Here is a 17,392-nt window from a genome sequence, read left to right as displayed (position 1 = left end):
GACTATTCTGAAATCTGATAGTAGAGGAGAAGAAGCTATTCCTAAAACATTGAGTGTGTGTCTTCAGGCTCCTGTACTTTCTCCCTGAAAGTAGTAATGAGAAGAGGGATGGTGAGATCCTTAATAATGGATACTGCGTACTTGAGGCATCACCTTTTGAATATGTCCTCGATAGTGGGGAGCCTGCGATGATGCTGGCTGAATCTATGCACCTCTGCAGCTTTTTTTTGATCCTGTGCACTGGACCCTTCATACCAGTTGGGTATGCAACCAGTCAGAATGCTCTCCACAATACATCTGTAGAAATTTGACATACCAAATCTCCTCAAACCTCTAAGGAGGTGTAGCTGCTGGCGTGCTTTCTTTATGATGGTATCAATATGTTGGGCCTTTGAAACATTGACACATGAATCATCTCCTTAAGCTCCTAAGAAAGACACTGGTGCACTTTCCTTATGATTGCATCTAAGTGGTGGGCCCGTGAGTTTAAAGTTGTTCTCTCTATTGCCAATTTCCCAACATAGACTGCTGCATACTCGCCTTCCTTCTCTTTCCTGAAGTCAACAAGCAGCTCTTTAACATTACTGATGAGCGAGAGGGTGTTGTTTCCCTAAAATTATTCATGTTATTTTTGACTTTGCTTTTTTTCTTTTCTCTCCTTAACTGCCTCATTGCTTTGCCTTATAGTATATAATAATCTAAAATGGTTGTGTCACCTTTATAGCCAACCATGTATAAAAGAAGCAGAGAGGCAGCTTTCTCCCCCTTTTTGCATTGACATTGCCTCGTTGCACTTATCAACAAACTATTCACAATTCAGCTTACAAAGTTCTTATCAGAAGGTTTCCTAAGTTGTGGCAGTAGCATCTTGGAGAGAGAGGGATGGTAATGTGAGGTAAGATAGAATTGTGCAAGGAAATATTCCTTCCAAATTGACCAAATAAAATTATGCAGTTGAGAAAAAGATAACAGTTGAATACAAGAGCTACCAAATTACTTCGGACATCAATTTTCATAATAGCTTTAGCAGGTACGCTGGGAGGTATTCCAACAGATTTGATCATGCTGTGTCTGACTGTATTCGTGTTTAATTTATTATTTATTTAGAGATCCAGCCCTTACGGCCCATCGAGCCATGCCAGCCAGCAACCCATCTATTTACCCCTAGCCTAATCACAGGATAATTAATAATGACCAATTAATCTACTGTCTTTGGACTATGGGAAAAAACTGGAGCACCCAGAAGAAACCCACGTTGTCATGAGGAGAACGTACAAACGGCGCTAGACTTGAACTCCAAACTCCAAGCTGTAGTACCATCGCACTAACTGCTTCGCTACTGTGGTGCCCCAAACTTGCACTTACTTTCACATTGTGTATCAACTCACATCTACCTCACTTTCAGGATCACGTGTTCATGTCTACTTTTTACTCACTAAACCAGCACTGGCCAAAGTATTTCAGTGAAGTAACCTCCTTCGTGGTGGATTACTCCATCTTCTTCCATTGCCTTGCCTGATACAGCTAAACTAAATAAAAACATTGTGGATAGTGGGCTTAATGAACCAAAGGTCTTTAGTTTGAAACGTATTACTATGTTAAAATAAATCTATCAGCGATACTGACCAGATGAGTTGTTTATAATGTCAATACACTTAGAAGTTAAGAGCTTATCCTTCTCCTATACTTACTAAAGTATAAGGGGAATAATAAACTGTGAAGTACTATAAGGTATGAAGCTGCTGAAAAATTATATATTTGGTATCTCTTATGTTGTGTGGTTACAGACATCTTTAGCTACCAAAATCTCTTTATTACTAAAGAATTACATTATCAATGGTACAAGATATCTTTATGTTTTTACCAATCTGATACCTGTCTATACTGACAATGTATTCCTATGATAATAAAGAAATTTTACTACTGGTGCTGCACCCATGTAAAAAAAAAGTTTTACTGAGATTCCAATATGCTTTTCCCAGAACAGTGTTCATGGAGTTGCATTCAGATGCGCGTAGCATTCAGAATAAGGTGGACGAACTCGTAGCGCAACTGGAGATTGGTCGGTATGACGCTGTGGGCATCACTGAATTGTGGCTGAAAGAAGGCCATAGTTGGGAGCTTAACATCAAACAGTATACTTTGTATGGAAAGGACAGGCAAGAAGGCATAGGCAGTGGTGTGGCTCTGTTGGTAACAGATGGAATTACATCATTAGAAAGAGGCGACATAGGGTCAGAGAGTGTCAAATCTTTGTGGGTGGAGTTAAGAAACTGCAAGGGTAAAAAAAATTATGGGAATCATATATAGTCCTCCAAGTAGTAGCCAAGATGTGGGGTTGAGATTGCAAAGGGAGCTGGAAAAGGCATGTAATTAGGGAAATGACACAATTGTCATTGGTGTCAGATCGCAAGGCAGGGTATTTGTTGAATGCCTATGAGATGGCTTTTTAGAGCAGTGCATGCTTGAGCCTATACTCAGGGAAAAGCTATCTTAGATTGGATGTTGTGTAATAACCCAGATCTTATTAGGGAGCTTAATGTAAAGGAACCTTGAGGAGGCAGTGATCATGATTGAGTTCATACTGCAGTTTGAGAGAAAGAACCATAACTCACATGTATCTGTATCACAATGGGAATTACAGAGGCAGGAGAGAGGAGAGGTGCTTTCCCAGCTGGATTGGAGGAGGATACTGGCAGGGAGGACAGCAGAGCAGAAATGGCTGAATTTTCTGGGAATAGTTCCCAAGGCACAGGATAGATATGTCCCACAGAGGAAAAGTGAGTGGAAAATTGGATGATTGGGAAACTTTTAAATTCCAACAGAAGGCAACTAAAAATGCTGTAAGAAGGAAAAAGTTGAAATATGAGGGCAGACTAGGCAATAATATAAAGCAGGATACCAGAAGTTTTTTTTTAGTTATATAAAGAGTAAAAGGGTGGTGAGAGTTGATATTGGACCGCTGGAAAATGATACTGCTGAGGTAGTAATGGGGGACAAAGAAATGACAGATGAACTTAATGGGTATTTTGCATCTGTCTTCACTGTGAAAGACACTAGCAGTGCGCCAGAAGTCTGTGAATGTCAGGGAGTTGAGTGAGTGCCATTGCTATTACAAGGGAAAAAGTGCTAGGCAAACTCAAAGGTCTTAAGGTGGATAACTCATCCAGACCAGATGGACTACATCCCACAGTCCCGAGAGATGTTGCTGAAGAGATAATAGATGCACTGGTCATAATCTTTCAAGGATCACATGGTTCTGACACGGTCCTGGAAGACTGGAAGATGGCAAATGTCACTCCACTCTTCAAGATAAAATCCTACGGTGTTACAGGAAAGATACTGGCATGAATGGCAGGATGGCCGACAGGCAGGAGGCAGCAAGTGGGAATAAAAGGAGCCTTTTCTGGTCGGCTGGCGGTGACCAGTGGTGTTCCTCAGGGGTCAGCATTGAGACCACTGCTTTTCACATTGTTTGCCAATGATTTAGATAATGGAATTGATGGCTTTGTGGCAAAGATTGCAGATGATACGAAGATAGGTGAAAAGATCAGTAGTGCTGAGGAAGCAAGGCGTTTGAGTGGGACTTGGACAAATTGGAGGAATGAGCAAAAATGTGGCAGATGGAATACAGTGTTGGGAATTGTATGATCATGCATTTTGGTAAAAGGAACAATAGTGCAGACTATTATCTAAATGGGGAGAAGGTTCAAACATCAGAGGTGCAGAGGACTTAGGAGTCCTCACGCAAGACTCCCAGAAAGTTAATTTACAGTTTGAGTCTGTAGTAAAGAAGGCAAATGCAATGTTGCCATTTATTTTAAGGGGAATAGAATATGTTGAAGGAGATAATGTTGAAGCTTTATAAGAAACTAGTCAGGCTGCACTTGGAGTATTGTCATCAGTTTTGGGCTCCATATCTCAGATGTGTTGTCACTGGAGAGAGTTCAGACAAGGTTCATGAGGATAATTCTAGGAATGAAGGGATTAACATATGAGGAGCGTTTAGCAGCTTTGGACCTGTACTCACTGGAAATTAGAAGAATGCAGAAGGATCTCATTGAAACTTACCAATGTTGAAAGGACTAGATAGGGTAGAGGTAGAGAGGATGTTTCCTCTGGTGGGGGCATCCAGAACTAGAGGGCACAGCTTTAAAACTGAGGGGCGACCCTTTAGAACAGAGGAAAGGAGGAATTTTTTTAGCCAGAGAGCACTGAATCTGTGGAATGCTCTGCCACAGCCTGTGGTTGAGACCAAGTCCGTGAGTATATTTAAGGCAAAAAAATGATAGTTTCCTGATTGGTCAGGGCATCAAAGGATATGGTGAGAAGGCAGGTGTATGGGGTTGATTGGGATCCAGGATCAGCCACGATGGAATGGCAGAGCAGACTCGATGGGCTGAATAGCCTAATTCTGCTCCTACATCTTATGCTCTAATAATCAGGTTCCTATAAATGGATCTTTTGACCTCATCAATTTTGCCATATATTTTCCATCATAATAAACACGGAGATCAGTGAATTGAATTTTCTCACGCACTCCAGGCATGAGTAAAAAGCACGAAAGGATTATGTGGAATAATTCTGTAAATCATGTGTTGCAGATAAACATAAGCATTTCCTCTATTAATACTGGACTGTGGGGCTCTATTTATATGCTTTAATCCAATTATGCCTATTCATTAGAAGTAACCAATATAAAGCTACTTATATTAAAGGAAAAATGGCTGTTTATTCATTTACTTTTCCAATATAATTGAAATCATTTATTACAATCTTTCTGCAAATGAAATAGAGTAGTTTTGCTGGACTTCTTTATAGAAAAAGTTTTCAAAAGTAGTGTGATAATGCTTTGTCTTTTTATTCACATCGGAAGAAGCTCCTGATTGGATGTATTTTGGTATAAAGGATCAACTCCCAGGTTTTCTCATTAAAGGAAATCTCTTGCTGTGTTTAACCTGAGGAATGAGGCTTTTGCTGCTGCTTCTTCTGTAGATCCAACTGAATCTCTTCAGGGAACAGTTCCATGTGCTTCTTAACACAGGGGATACAGAAGCGCTTTGTGTAGAAGAGGCTACATTCCTAAAAAGATTATTAAAGGGGAGAAAATCAGTAACTGGCAAAAATGCTTTGCTGAAGTGCAAATATGATTTTGTACCCCTCCCAGCAACACACAGCTCCTATCCCCAGTTTTCTATCGTACCAATACACGCATATCTAAGTCTAATGACTCCATCCATTCAAGATATTCACCTTTTCTAAGATTTTAATGCAAATGTCTTTAGTGCTATGACAAATGCATTGTTCAAACTGTGATTTTCATTTTGCAAAGCATCATACAAAACTTGTCAAAAATATGATTTTGAGGAATTAGGGCTTTTTGAATGGATGTCATGGTGCACTAGTCAAATAGCTGGTTTCATGGACAGAAAGCAAAGGTCAAATTCAATGAAGACTCTGATAAAGCCATCTGAAGTCAAGTTAAATCAAGTTTATTGTCATTTAACTATATACATGTATACTGTCAAATGAGATGAAGTTTTTCCAAGCCAGGGTGTAAAGCACAGTAGCACACATAACACAAAATAACTTAGGTAAGTTAAGGATAAAATCTACAGATGAATTATGCATAAATAAACAAAGTGCATATTAAATATTATCAGGTACAGAACTGATTAACCAGTGACACTTCAAATGCCATGTGGCAGGGAGATCAGAAGCCTAATAGCCTGTGGAAGAAACCATTTCCCATCCTGACCATTCTTGTTTTTCTGCATCGGAGTCTCCTGCCTGATGGTAGAAAGTCAAAAAGGATGCTGGATGGAATGGGTGGGAAGAGGGGGAAAGCAGCCAAATAAAGTTAGCATAAGGTCAATGAACAGCACAGATGCAGTTAAGCCTGTGTACAATCTAATACTCTAAAGTATAGAAAAGGTTAAATAGATAAGGAAGGAAAACAGAATACCAATCAACCCTCAAGAAGACCTTACCAGTTGCAAGGGCAGCAAATGCCTATTAGAATAACACAAAGCAAGGTCAATTTATGAGATTCAAAAGAAAAAGAGACGTTCATGCAAGTTTATTTAAATGACCAAGACAGGTTCTGCAAAAGAGGGCAAAGAGAAATAGTGAAAAGGGAAGACTTAAAACTGAAGTTGCTAGTTAAATATACCAACAAGAGGGAGATGTAAGAGTCACAATGCACTTTCAAAAATATATTCTGTTCAGTATGAACCAAGTGGTTATGCAACCACTGATGAGGAAGAAATTGTGATACACTTACTTGTCCAACACATACAATGCTGTTGCAAAGACTACAGTGAGATCCAATAATAAGAAATCTGTCCTTTTGAGATGTGAATGGATCATTCATGGTGTAGCACTCCTCTAGCAGTCTATGCAATCAAAAAAAATATTATTTGTACAAAATGTCGAATGGCTGAGTAAATTTTTTGTTCCAATTCAGCAGAAATCATATTATTTTTGTTATCAATGTTAATTTTCAATGTTGGTTCAGCTTGTAGCATCAAGCTCATGCTACTCGGTCCATTATTTTTAACCTTTGTCTTTATACCTAACTCATCATCTAGCATTACCCTGCACATAAATAACACCGAAATACCAATAAAGACAATAAAAATATTTATCAACTACGGAGTGAGATTCATCATGTTGAACAATGTCATTCATGATTAAATGCTTCTTCATGAAACAAATTTATAGGTTTATTGAGAAGTTTCAAAATAATTTCTGCTCAGATTTGAAGACAGGCCAAGTTGTTACAAGACATGTGAGGCAGCAACACGTATGGACTTGTGTGGATCCCATGTGACATTTTCCACTCTCTTTAGTTCTGTATGGAATAGTAGAAACTCGTGGAATGCAATGGATTCCTGTTTCAGAAGACCAAGGAATAAAAAAAATGATGTAACAATCAGGTATCCAGAGTACGAATCTTAATTGGCAGTCAGAAATCCAAATATAACAGGGTCTAGCACAGCACAACATTTTCAATTGCTCCATGTTTTGAAATTTTAATTTTAAGTAAATGCCCACAGAAGATTATTTGTGAATGTTCTGCATTGTTTCTGAATGTTGTGTGCATATGATGCCTATTTTCACTGAGGTCACTGGTCACAACGAGAAGATTGAGACTTGCTCCAGTTTTATCTAAAAGTTCTGTCATCACCTGGGGCTCTATCTACGGTTCTAAGGCATTAATTTTCTTTGATCGATGTTCCTTTTTCATTTCTGTATTCATAATGATCCCTGACTTTTTTCCTGCACCTCTATTCCCTGCTGTCTTCCAGGCTCCTTGACATTTTCTCATTCAGTGCCATATTTTATCCAGTATGACCACCTTTTATCTGATTCTTTGACCTACCTCATTCTACTGCTTATATTTCTCCTTCCAAGAATAGAGCGATTGTAACTTCTTCCCTGCCACAAATCATTTCAGCAGTTTCCCTCCTTTGATATCCAAACCTATTCCCTCATCTCCAATCCTGCTCTTCTTTTCCCCACCTCCCACCCATCCTCCAACAGGTTCCTTACTCATTCCACTCTTCTCTAAGCAGTCTCTGCAATTTCCATTCTCTAGAATGGTGAGAAATTACTGAACAATTGACCTGAGTGTGATAATGTATCCAATATCCCTCTGAGATATACTGATTCTGAGATATACTGATGGTCAGAGGAAGGTTAAGACATATGACTGTCAGTGAATGGGGTAATTGGAGTTCATACAGCATAGTACAGAAATAACGCTCTTTAGCCCATCAAATCCATGTCAATCATCAAGTGCCCATTTAATCTGTTCTATTCTCCTCACATTGTCATCACCCCCTCCTGAACTTTACCACTAATATAGTAACTAAGGACAATTTACAATGCCCAATTAACCTGCCAACAATTTAGAGGTGTGGAAGGAAGCCAAAAGCACCTGGAGAAAACCCATACGGCCATAGGGAGAACATACACCGTCTACACAGACAGCAGCACAGGTCAGGATTGTAAGGCAACAGCTCTACTAGCTGTCACTACGGTTTCACTCCAGACTTAGTGCAACTGAACACTGACATTCTTCACAGACAATCTAGGTGGGAAGTAGTTGTTTAGTCTTGCTTTCACCCATTTCCAATTACTCTGCTGCATGCCACATAGCTGTCCTTTCGATGGTTATGAAATCTGCTCTGCTGGAAAACTGCAATGCTCTTCTAGAGTATACAGAAGGCAGAGACATCATTTCAGGGAGCTCAAGTCAGCTGGTATAGCAAACTGCTGTAAAATGAAGGCACCATCTGTAATACCAGGTACAGGTGGTTTTGTGATCCCCACAGTAGTCAGAATTGTATTTATAATGCAACCTTCTATAAGGCAAGGTTTCTTAGGAATACAACTCTGCCTTTTTAGCAGATCAACTTGTTGAAACGACTGAAATGAAAAAGCATCAATGGCTACATGCATGTAAATAGTGAGGATCAGAAATCTCTTTCGGTTAAGTGTGGAGTCAATCTACAATTTTCACAAATGCATTATGTGTCCAGTCAATTTTACCATGAAACACTCTGACCGACTTCACCCACGGTGTGAAGGCCATTTTCATACCTAGATAGAACCACAGAACCATAGAAACTACAGCACAGAAACAGGCCCTTTGGCCCTTCTTGGCTGTGCCAAACCATTTTCTGCCTAGTCCCACTGACCTGCACACGGACCATATCCCTCCATACACCTCCCATCCATGTATCTGTCCAATTTATTCTTAAATGTTAAAAAAGAACCCGCATTTACCACCTCGTCTGGCAGCTCATTCCATACTCCCACCACTCTCTGTGTGAAGAAGCCTCCCCCTAATGTTCCCTTTGAACTTTTCCCCCCTCACCCTTAACCCATGTCCTCTGGTTTTTTTCTCCCCTTGCCTCAGTGGAAAAAGCCTGCTTGCATCCACTCTATCTATACCCATCATAATTTTATATACCTCTATCAAATCTCCCCTCATTCTTCTACGCTCCAGGGAATAAAGTCCTAACCTATTCAACCTATCTCTGTAACTGAGTTTCTCAAGTCCCGGCAACATCCTTGTAAACCTTCTCTGCACTCTTTCAACCTTATTTATATCCTTCCTGTAATTTGGTGACCAAAACTGAACACAATACTCCAGATTCGGCCTCACCAATACAACCTCATCATAACATTCCAGCTCTTATACTCAATACTTTGATTAATAAAGGCCAATGTACCAAAAGCTCTCTTTACCACCCTATCTACCTGTGACGCCACTTTTAGGGAATTTTGTATCTGTATTCCCAGAGCCCTCTGTTCCACTGCACTCCTCAGTGCCTTACCATTAACCCTGTATGTTCTACGTTGGTTTGTCCTTCTAACATGCAATACCTCACACTTGTCAGTATTAAACTCCATCTGCCATTTTTCAGCCCATTTTTCCAGATGGTCCAAGTCCCTCTGCAGGCTCTGAAAACCCTCACTGTCTACTACACCTCCAATCTTTGTATCATCAGCAAACTTGCTGATCCAATTTACCAAATTATCATCCAGATCATTGACATAGATGACAAATAACAATGGACCCAGTACTGATCCCTGTGGCACACCACTAGTCACAGGCCTCCACTCAGAGAAGCAATTCTCTACCACCACTCTCTGGCTTCTTCCATCAAGCCAATGCCTAATCCAATTTACCATCTCTCCATGTATACCTAGCGACTGAATTTTCCTAACTAACCTCCCATGCGGGACCTTGTCAAAGGCCTTACTGAAGTCCATGTAGACAATATCCACTGCCTTCCCTTCATCCACTTTCCTGGTAACCTCCTCGAAAAACTCCAACAGATTGGTCAAACATGACCTACCACGTACAAAGTCATGTTGACTCTCTCTAATAAGCCCCTGTCTATCCAAATGCTTGTAGATTCTGTCTCTTAGTACTCCCTCCAATAACTTACCTACTACTGACGTTAAACTCACCGGCCTATAATTTCCCGGATTACTTTTCGATCCTTTTTTAAACATCCTTTTTAGATGGCACCTAAATAATGAATGCACCCAATCCAATTCTGTATATGTGATGCTTAAAGAGTAACTATATGCTTTGCATATATGTTAGGAAATTATACAGGCTTTAGTTCAAACTGGGCTCTAGAAGGGCCTGTTTCCATGCTGTAAGACTCTATGACTAAATGTCAAAAGTCACTCACACAATAGAACGTGCATTTGGTGGCTTTTGTCCATGGTAGTTAAACGGTGCTCTGAGTCCACATAAACTACATTCAAATACTCCCGGCTCTGGCTCTTCAACGCATTTCATCTGAAACAAAGGTATCAAGAATCATTTCATTTCATTCTTCATTTCATCAAGAATCATTTCACTTAAGATAACTGACTTCTATTTACATACACATTAAGTATAAAGGTTTAATATCTTAAACGCCTAGAAATGAGTAGTAACATCTTAGAATTTAACTTCAATTTTAATTACTGTAATTGACTAACATGAGTAAATTTAAGTTATTTCACCTGCATTCATAACAAAATGTTTGTGCTGCTATCTGACCTTTGCTGAACTATTTAACACTTGGTGTACCATTCCAATCTATGATTAAAGAAAACAGATTATGGGTCTAAGTTTTCAATTGATCTTTTGGAAACATATTTCTGTGGAAGTGAAGGAATGGGGTAGGAAAGTGAAAAGGATTTGGTGTTTTCCCAGCATATATGACGAATAAACTCTTCTCAGGCTTCAAGCCAGGAAGAGGTATTGATTACAACAGAAATTTCAATGACAAACTGCCACCTTCTTCAGGGATGATGCCAGGGCAAGTCTAGTCCAGTGGTATTTATACCTCCTGATTGGTTAGTTCTTATCCAATCAGGTTTCCGCCCTCCCACCTTGTTTACAACAGAATTCCTGTTCTTACTTAGAGTGAGACTTTGGTCTTTGTTTTCCTCTAGTTTTATCTCAATGGCTTCCTTTAACAGGTGATCCCAAAAGCCATCCCAAAGTCCATGAGACCACACTATGAAGGTGTCATCGACATATTTGAAGCAACATTTGGGGTGTAAGGGTGATGAACTCAGAGCCCTCTCCTCAAAGTCCTCCATGGAGAAATCAGCAATAGCTGGCGACAAGGGGAATCCTGTGGCCACTCTGCCTATTTGTTCATTGTAGTTCCCCTTATAGAGGAAGTATGTTGACGCAAGGGTCTGTTCAAAAAGGTCAATGGTATCCTTATCAAACCTTTACCACAGGAGAACCAATCTGGGAACTCTCATGAACACGGACACCATGATGAAACTGACCATTATGTATTCTGGTTTCAGCTGGATGTTGATTATTGTTTCACTGAAGTCATTTGAATTTGTGATGTAATTCTCACAGCCCTCAGCAAAGGAAGACAGCATGGTCGTTAAATGCTCAGTGAGATAATAAGTCAGACTGATGTTAGGCCTCAGGAGCAGCCCCGCTTGTGTACCTTAGGGAGCCTATAAAGTCTTGGTAGTACTGGCACCTGAGGCAGAAGTGTCCTGCATATGTCTGCTGGCAGTCCGGATTTCTTCAGTAAAGCAGAGGTCATCCTGACAAGCGAATCCGTGGAATCCTGTTGTAGAACTCTCTAGAGGGGTCATCCAGAATCTGTTGGACTCTCCTATGATTTTCCTTGGAGGACAGCAGGGCCAGTGCATTTCCTTTGTCCACTGGTAAAATCATGATGGCTGGGTTTCACCATAATGCCTGGAGGGCCATGCACTGTCCTTTTGTAATGTTCGGTTTTGACAAAATGACTTGTTTTAGGGCCATTCAGACCTCTATCCTTGCCTCCTCCGCAGTTTCCAGTGGTAGTTTTTGGATAGCTTGCTCTGCTCCGCCAATGTAGAATGTTAACAAAAATGAAGGTCTCACTCCAATCAACAGCTGGAATTCAACTGTATTGACTGAATGAGGACAAACCAATTAGGAAGGACGGATTACAGGAATATAAATACCATTAGACTAGACATGTCCAGACATCATCCCTGAAGAAGATAGCAGGGTTTGTCATTGAATCATTGGTTATAATTAATTCCTGTACCCGGCTTGAAGCCAGTAAAAAGTTTACTTGAAAAGGATTTGTTTCCCAAATGTTGAATACCACTGACTCTCTGGCCTCCAATAAAGTATGTGAGACTTCTTACTGCTAATCAGGCAACATACAAATCTTTATCTTCTGAATGGGATTATTTTTCAATGGAAGAAGAAATGGTAAAGCTCTTTAATATTTAAACGTTAAACAGCTTTAAAACAGCAAAAGTCACCTGTGATATCAATAATGCCAAGCTCACCCAACCAAATATATATTACCAAATATATATTGCATCTGATGAGAGGTTTGGCATTGAACAAGCACAAGCCAACATTGCAAACATGAACAAAAACAACAGGAATTCTGCAGATGCTGGAAATTCAAGCAACACACATCAAAGTTGCTGGTGAACGCAGCAGGCCAAGCAGCATCTGTAGGAAGAGGTGCAGTCGACGTTTCAGGCCGAGACCCTTCGTCAGGACTAAGATGATCATGCAAACATGATCATGTCTACCATATTGTAAGCTGTAAGAAAGGGTCAAACCAGCAATTTTCTGAAAACCTCCTTGTTACTGTCTAGAACAAAGTGGAAAATTGTACCCAGTTCCATACATTGGATGTGGTTTTCTACATCATACGTCAAAACAAAATTAGTAATTATTCTTGTTCTGTCGCCCACTTGCTCATATTGTACAGGCATTATCTGAGAACCAACTGGAAACTAATTTCATCAACACATCAGTAAAAGATTTCTCATTTGGGATTTTCAACAACAAATTCTCTTCAGCTCGGGGGAAAAAATGTCCCAAGATGATTCAGAGAACTGTTCTCACACAACAACTGATGCTATTCCAGATCTGGGGGCCTAAATTACCAAAGCATTGGTGAGGCAAAGGAAATTTGGGACACACAACAGTTCTCCAATGTTCTTCGATAGTGTAATTCCCTGAACTTATTAGGGAATGGTAATAGTATGGTAATTTGTTCATGTTTGCTCTTTTGTATTTTATCTTGTCTCTTTCTTCTTGGATTCTCATTTAAGATCATTTGTGCTGACAAAAGACATCTACGTTTTATGTAGGATACAATTCCTTTGTTTCTTGATCCTGCAGTGACACATGAAGTAGCCATTTGACTTGTTATATCTATGCCAGCTCTCAGGGAAGCAATCATGTTCCCTCTCATTTGTCTGTATTCCAGCAGCTTAGACTCTCTCACATATTCCTTTCAATTACCCTTTGATCCTTTAATTTATAGGAATCAGTTGACTTATCAATACGGCTTTAAGACATGGAAGAAAAATAATGCAATCGCAGAAAGGACATGCAAATTCCACACATGTGGCACTTACAGTTGAGGGCAAATTTTGGATTCCTAAAGTAGCACTAACTTCTATGCCACCTTGTTGCCTGCAGCAATTATTGGTACAATCTGATACACTAAACAAAGCAAAAATTTGGAATGGAAATACCAAGCTGAATTTTTTGAGCTGATTGGCTCTGAGCAGGTCCCACACCATGATTAATACAATGTGTTTCAAGGATTAGATCAATATCTTAATGTTGTATTTTATCCACGACATGGATGTTTGGTCCAACAAGAAACATCATTACAACAAAACCTTTTGATACCAGAGAGACATAGGCCACGGAATGAAACGAAGATTGTAAGTATGGGAATAAACTACCAGAGACTAAGAGACAGGTATATGGAGGAACTTAAGGTGGGGGGTTATATGGGAGGCAGGGCCTGTACTGTGCTGTACTATTCTATGTTCTATGTTTTAAACTGAGATTAGAGGCAAGCATTTAAATAGTAATTGGTTTAATCTATTTTAAGTAGTTCATTTATAATTCATTTTGAGTGCAGATGCTACATTTGATGTGTCAAAGTTGTAATTTGCTAATGATAAAGACAGGTCCTCTCCAAGTTTCAGAAAGGTTCTATTTCTGTGAATTGCTAGCCATCTGAACAGCTCATAGGTCGGCGATGAGACCAGGTCCTGAGTTCCCAATTCCTGCATGAACTGAACATAAGCCAAGCATTTGTAAGCTGTGGAGGACATGTCCTGACAATGTTCAAGGTGATTCATTTGAAGACTTGTAGCAAGATCTCTAATAGTAAATGATTTCAGAAATGTACAATTGGGAGAATAGGCTACAATTCCATTGGCACTGTAACAAAGATCAGTAAAATTCAAAGTAGGTGGTTATCTCATACCTGTATATAGTACATAGATCAACTTTATTAACTGCATTTCCATTTTATTTTCAAGATGGTATGTGTTTCATCTTGAAAATATCTTTATATTTGTGCAGTAATATAAATCAGGAATAGCTGAGGGCCAGCCCATCAGACAAATTAATAACACTGCAAGGGGAAAATAGCTTGTTTATTTTTATCGTCTTTTTTTTCCCTTCAGCCAATCTTCCTTCCATGCAAATTCCATGCAAAAGTGCTTGCCCTTATTTTATGTTACAACATTTTTATGATGCTTTACCAAAAGTCTTTGGAAAATTTAGACAGATGACTTCCAGTGGTTTTCTGTCAACTCTGCAAGTTACACTCTGAAAAAGATTTTATTAAATTTTTCTAAACATTTTTAAACACCATGGCTGTCAAATCATACTCAAACGATGTGTCATGCCCTTAATGATGGATTCCAGCTTTGAACAATTATATTAATAGACCATTGTTCCATATTTTTTTCTTTCCCTCCTTTATTAAATAAGGCTGTCTACTTGAAAGATTTTTTTGCTCTTCTGAATTTGGAAGGCGTATATTAAAAATATTTGCTCACCAACATGGGAGGAAAATAGATCCATAGTACAAACATAAGGAACCACAGGAATGGATCAATTGTTCCCTCAGGCCTACTCTATCATTCGCTTAGATTGTAGCTGACTTTTACCTCAGCACTACTTTCCTGCATTAAATCCCAATACTTTGATCTCAATATCTAAAAATCTGTCAATCTCTGCCTTGATCAGACTCAGTGACTGAACCCTCATAACCTTCTTAGTTGGAAAATTCTGAAAATTTGCACTACTTGACTAAAGAAATTTTCTTTTAAACTCAGTCCATACGACGACTCCTTGTTGTAGACTCAATATCATGGGAACATCTTCCCTGCATTCACTCTGTCATAATCTGGAAATAGTAATCTCTGAGCCAAAATAATCTCTTTCTTCTCACGGGATTCCTGACACATCCCAAAAAAGTAGACAAATCAAGAAAATATACAGTAGGGATGAGATGCAAGTTTAGATTATAAGCAACTTTTTTATCTGGTTCAAATTAGACTTTAGGTTTTAATAATTCTACTTCTTGTTCCACCCTACTTGGATGCACTTGAAAAACTAGAATGGCTGAATGAGAAATAGTTTAAAGATTATAACAGGATAGAATTATTGAAATGCATTTCTGCTTGCAGTCAAGACCAGAACTAGGAGGAAATTAAAAGTTGGTTAGAATGTGAAACTTTCCACAAATAGTAATGAGGTGAAGAGCATAAAGTACAGTGGCATGCAAAAGTTTGAGCACCCCGGTCAAAATTTCTGTTACTGTGAATAGTTAAGTGAGTACAAGAACAACTGATCTCCAAAAGTCATAAAGTTAAAGATGAAACATTCTTTTTAACATTTTAAGCAAGATTAGTGTATTATTTTTGTTTTGTACAATTTTAGCGTGAAAAAAGGAAAGGAGCATCAAGCAAAAGTTTGGGCATCCCAAGAGATTTGAGCTCTCAGATAACTTTTACCAAGGTCTCAGACCTTAATTAGCTTGTTAGGGCTATGGCTTGTTCACATTCATTGTTAGGAAAGGTCAGATGATGCAAATTTCAAAGTTTTATAAATACCCTGACACTTCAAACCTTGTCCCAACAATTAGCAGCCATGGGCTCCTCTAAGCAGCTGCCTAGCACTCTGAAAATTAAAACAAATGATGCCCACAAAGCAGGAGAAGGCTATAAGAAGATAGCAAAGCGTTTTCAGGTAGCCGTTTCCTCAGTTCGTAACATAATTAAGGAATGGCAGTTAACAGGAACGGTGGAGGTCAAGTTGAGGTCTGGAAGACCAAGAAAACTTTCTGAGAGAACTGCTCGTAGGATTGCTAGTAAGGCAAATCAAAACCCCGTTTGACTGTAAAAGACCTTCAGGAAGATTTAGCAGACTCTGGAGTGGCGGTGCACTGTTCTACTATGTAGCGGCATCTGCACAAATATGACCTTCATGGAAGAATCATCAGAAGAAAACCTTTCCTGCATCCTCACAACAAAATTCAGCGTCAGAAGTTTGCAAAGGAACATCTAAACAAGCCTGATGCACTTTGGAAACAAGTCCTGTGGACTGATGGAAGTTAAAATTGAACTTTTTGGCCACAATGAGCAAAGGTATGTTTGGAGAAAAAAGAGTGCAAAACTTCATGAAAAGAACTCCTCTCCAACTGTTAAGCATGGGGTTGGATCGATCATGCTTTGGGTTTGTGTTGCAGCCAGTGGCACAGGGAACATTTCACTGGTAGAGGAAAGAATGAATGCAATTAAATACCAGCAAATTCTGGAAGCAAACATCCCACTGTCTGTAAAAAAGCTGAAGGTGAAAAGAAGATGGCTTCTACAACAGGATAATGATCCTAAACACACCTCAAAATCCACAAAGGACTACCTCAAGAGGCACAAGCTGAAGGTTTTGCCATGGCCCTCACAGTCCCCCGACCTAAACGTTATTGAAAATCTGTGGATAGACCTCAAAAGAGCAGTGCATGCAAGATGGCCCAAGAATCTCACAGAACTAGAAGCCTTTTGCAAGGAAGAATGGGCGAAAATCCCCCAAACAAGAATTGAAAGACTTTTAGCTGGCTACAGAAAGCGTTTACAAGCTGTGATACTTGCCAAAGGGGGTGTTACTAAGTACTGACCATGCAGGGTGTCCAAACTTTTGCTTCCGGCTCTTTTTCTTTCTTGTTATTTGGAAACTGGAAAAGATGGAAATAAAAAAGTAATCTTGCTTAAAATATTAAAGAAATGTGTCATCTTTAAATATATGCGGGATAGTTTTCTGAACCAACATGTCGAGGAACCAACTAGAAAGCAGGCCATTCTGGACTGAGTATTGAGCAATGAGGAAGGGTTAGCTAGCAATCTTGTCGCGTGAGGCCCCTTGGGTAAGAGTGACCATAATACAGTGGAATTCTTCATTAAGATGGAGAGTGACATAGTTAATTCAGAAACAAAGGTTCTAAACTTAAAGAAGGGTAACTTTGAAGGTATGGGACGTGAATTAGCTAAGATAGACTGGCAAATGATACTT

The 17,392-nt window shown here is 39.4% G+C and overlaps 1 protein-coding gene across 10 annotated transcripts in view; it reads right to left on the bottom strand.

Annotated features, from left to right (window-relative positions):
• Window positions 1–4,718: 4,718 nt before the first annotated feature.
• Window positions 4,719–17,392, bottom strand: part of cdpf1 (cysteine rich DPF motif domain containing 1) — a 29,565-nt gene continuing 16,891 nt past the window's right edge. For 7 of the 10 annotated variants that reach the window (XM_072267931.1, XM_072267930.1, XM_072267929.1 and 4 more), the window contains 4 exons: window positions 17,001–17,057; window positions 10,218–10,327; window positions 6,284–6,395; window positions 4,719–5,082 (listed from right to left, as the gene is read on the bottom strand). In XM_072267931.1, coding sequence (XP_072124032.1) covers window positions 4,954–5,082; window positions 6,284–6,395; window positions 10,218–10,327; window positions 17,001–17,003 — 354 coding nt within the window. In that variant the 5' untranslated portion in view covers window positions 17,004–17,057 and the 3' untranslated portion in view covers window positions 4,719–4,953. Of the gene's footprint in view, window positions 5,083–6,283; window positions 6,396–10,217; window positions 10,328–16,974; window positions 17,058–17,392 lie in introns of all 10 variants that reach the window. The other 3 variants (XM_072267937.1, XM_072267936.1, XM_072267935.1) reach the window with 2 other exon arrangements.

Source organism: Mobula birostris, chromosome 9, assembly GCF_030028105.1.
Source record: "Mobula birostris isolate sMobBir1 chromosome 9, sMobBir1.hap1, whole genome shotgun sequence".
Taxonomy (NCBI): Eukaryota; Metazoa; Chordata; class Chondrichthyes; order Myliobatiformes; family Myliobatidae; genus Mobula; species Mobula birostris.
Note: the sequence above shows the minus strand (reverse complement) of the source record. Positions and strands in the feature narration are given on the sequence as shown.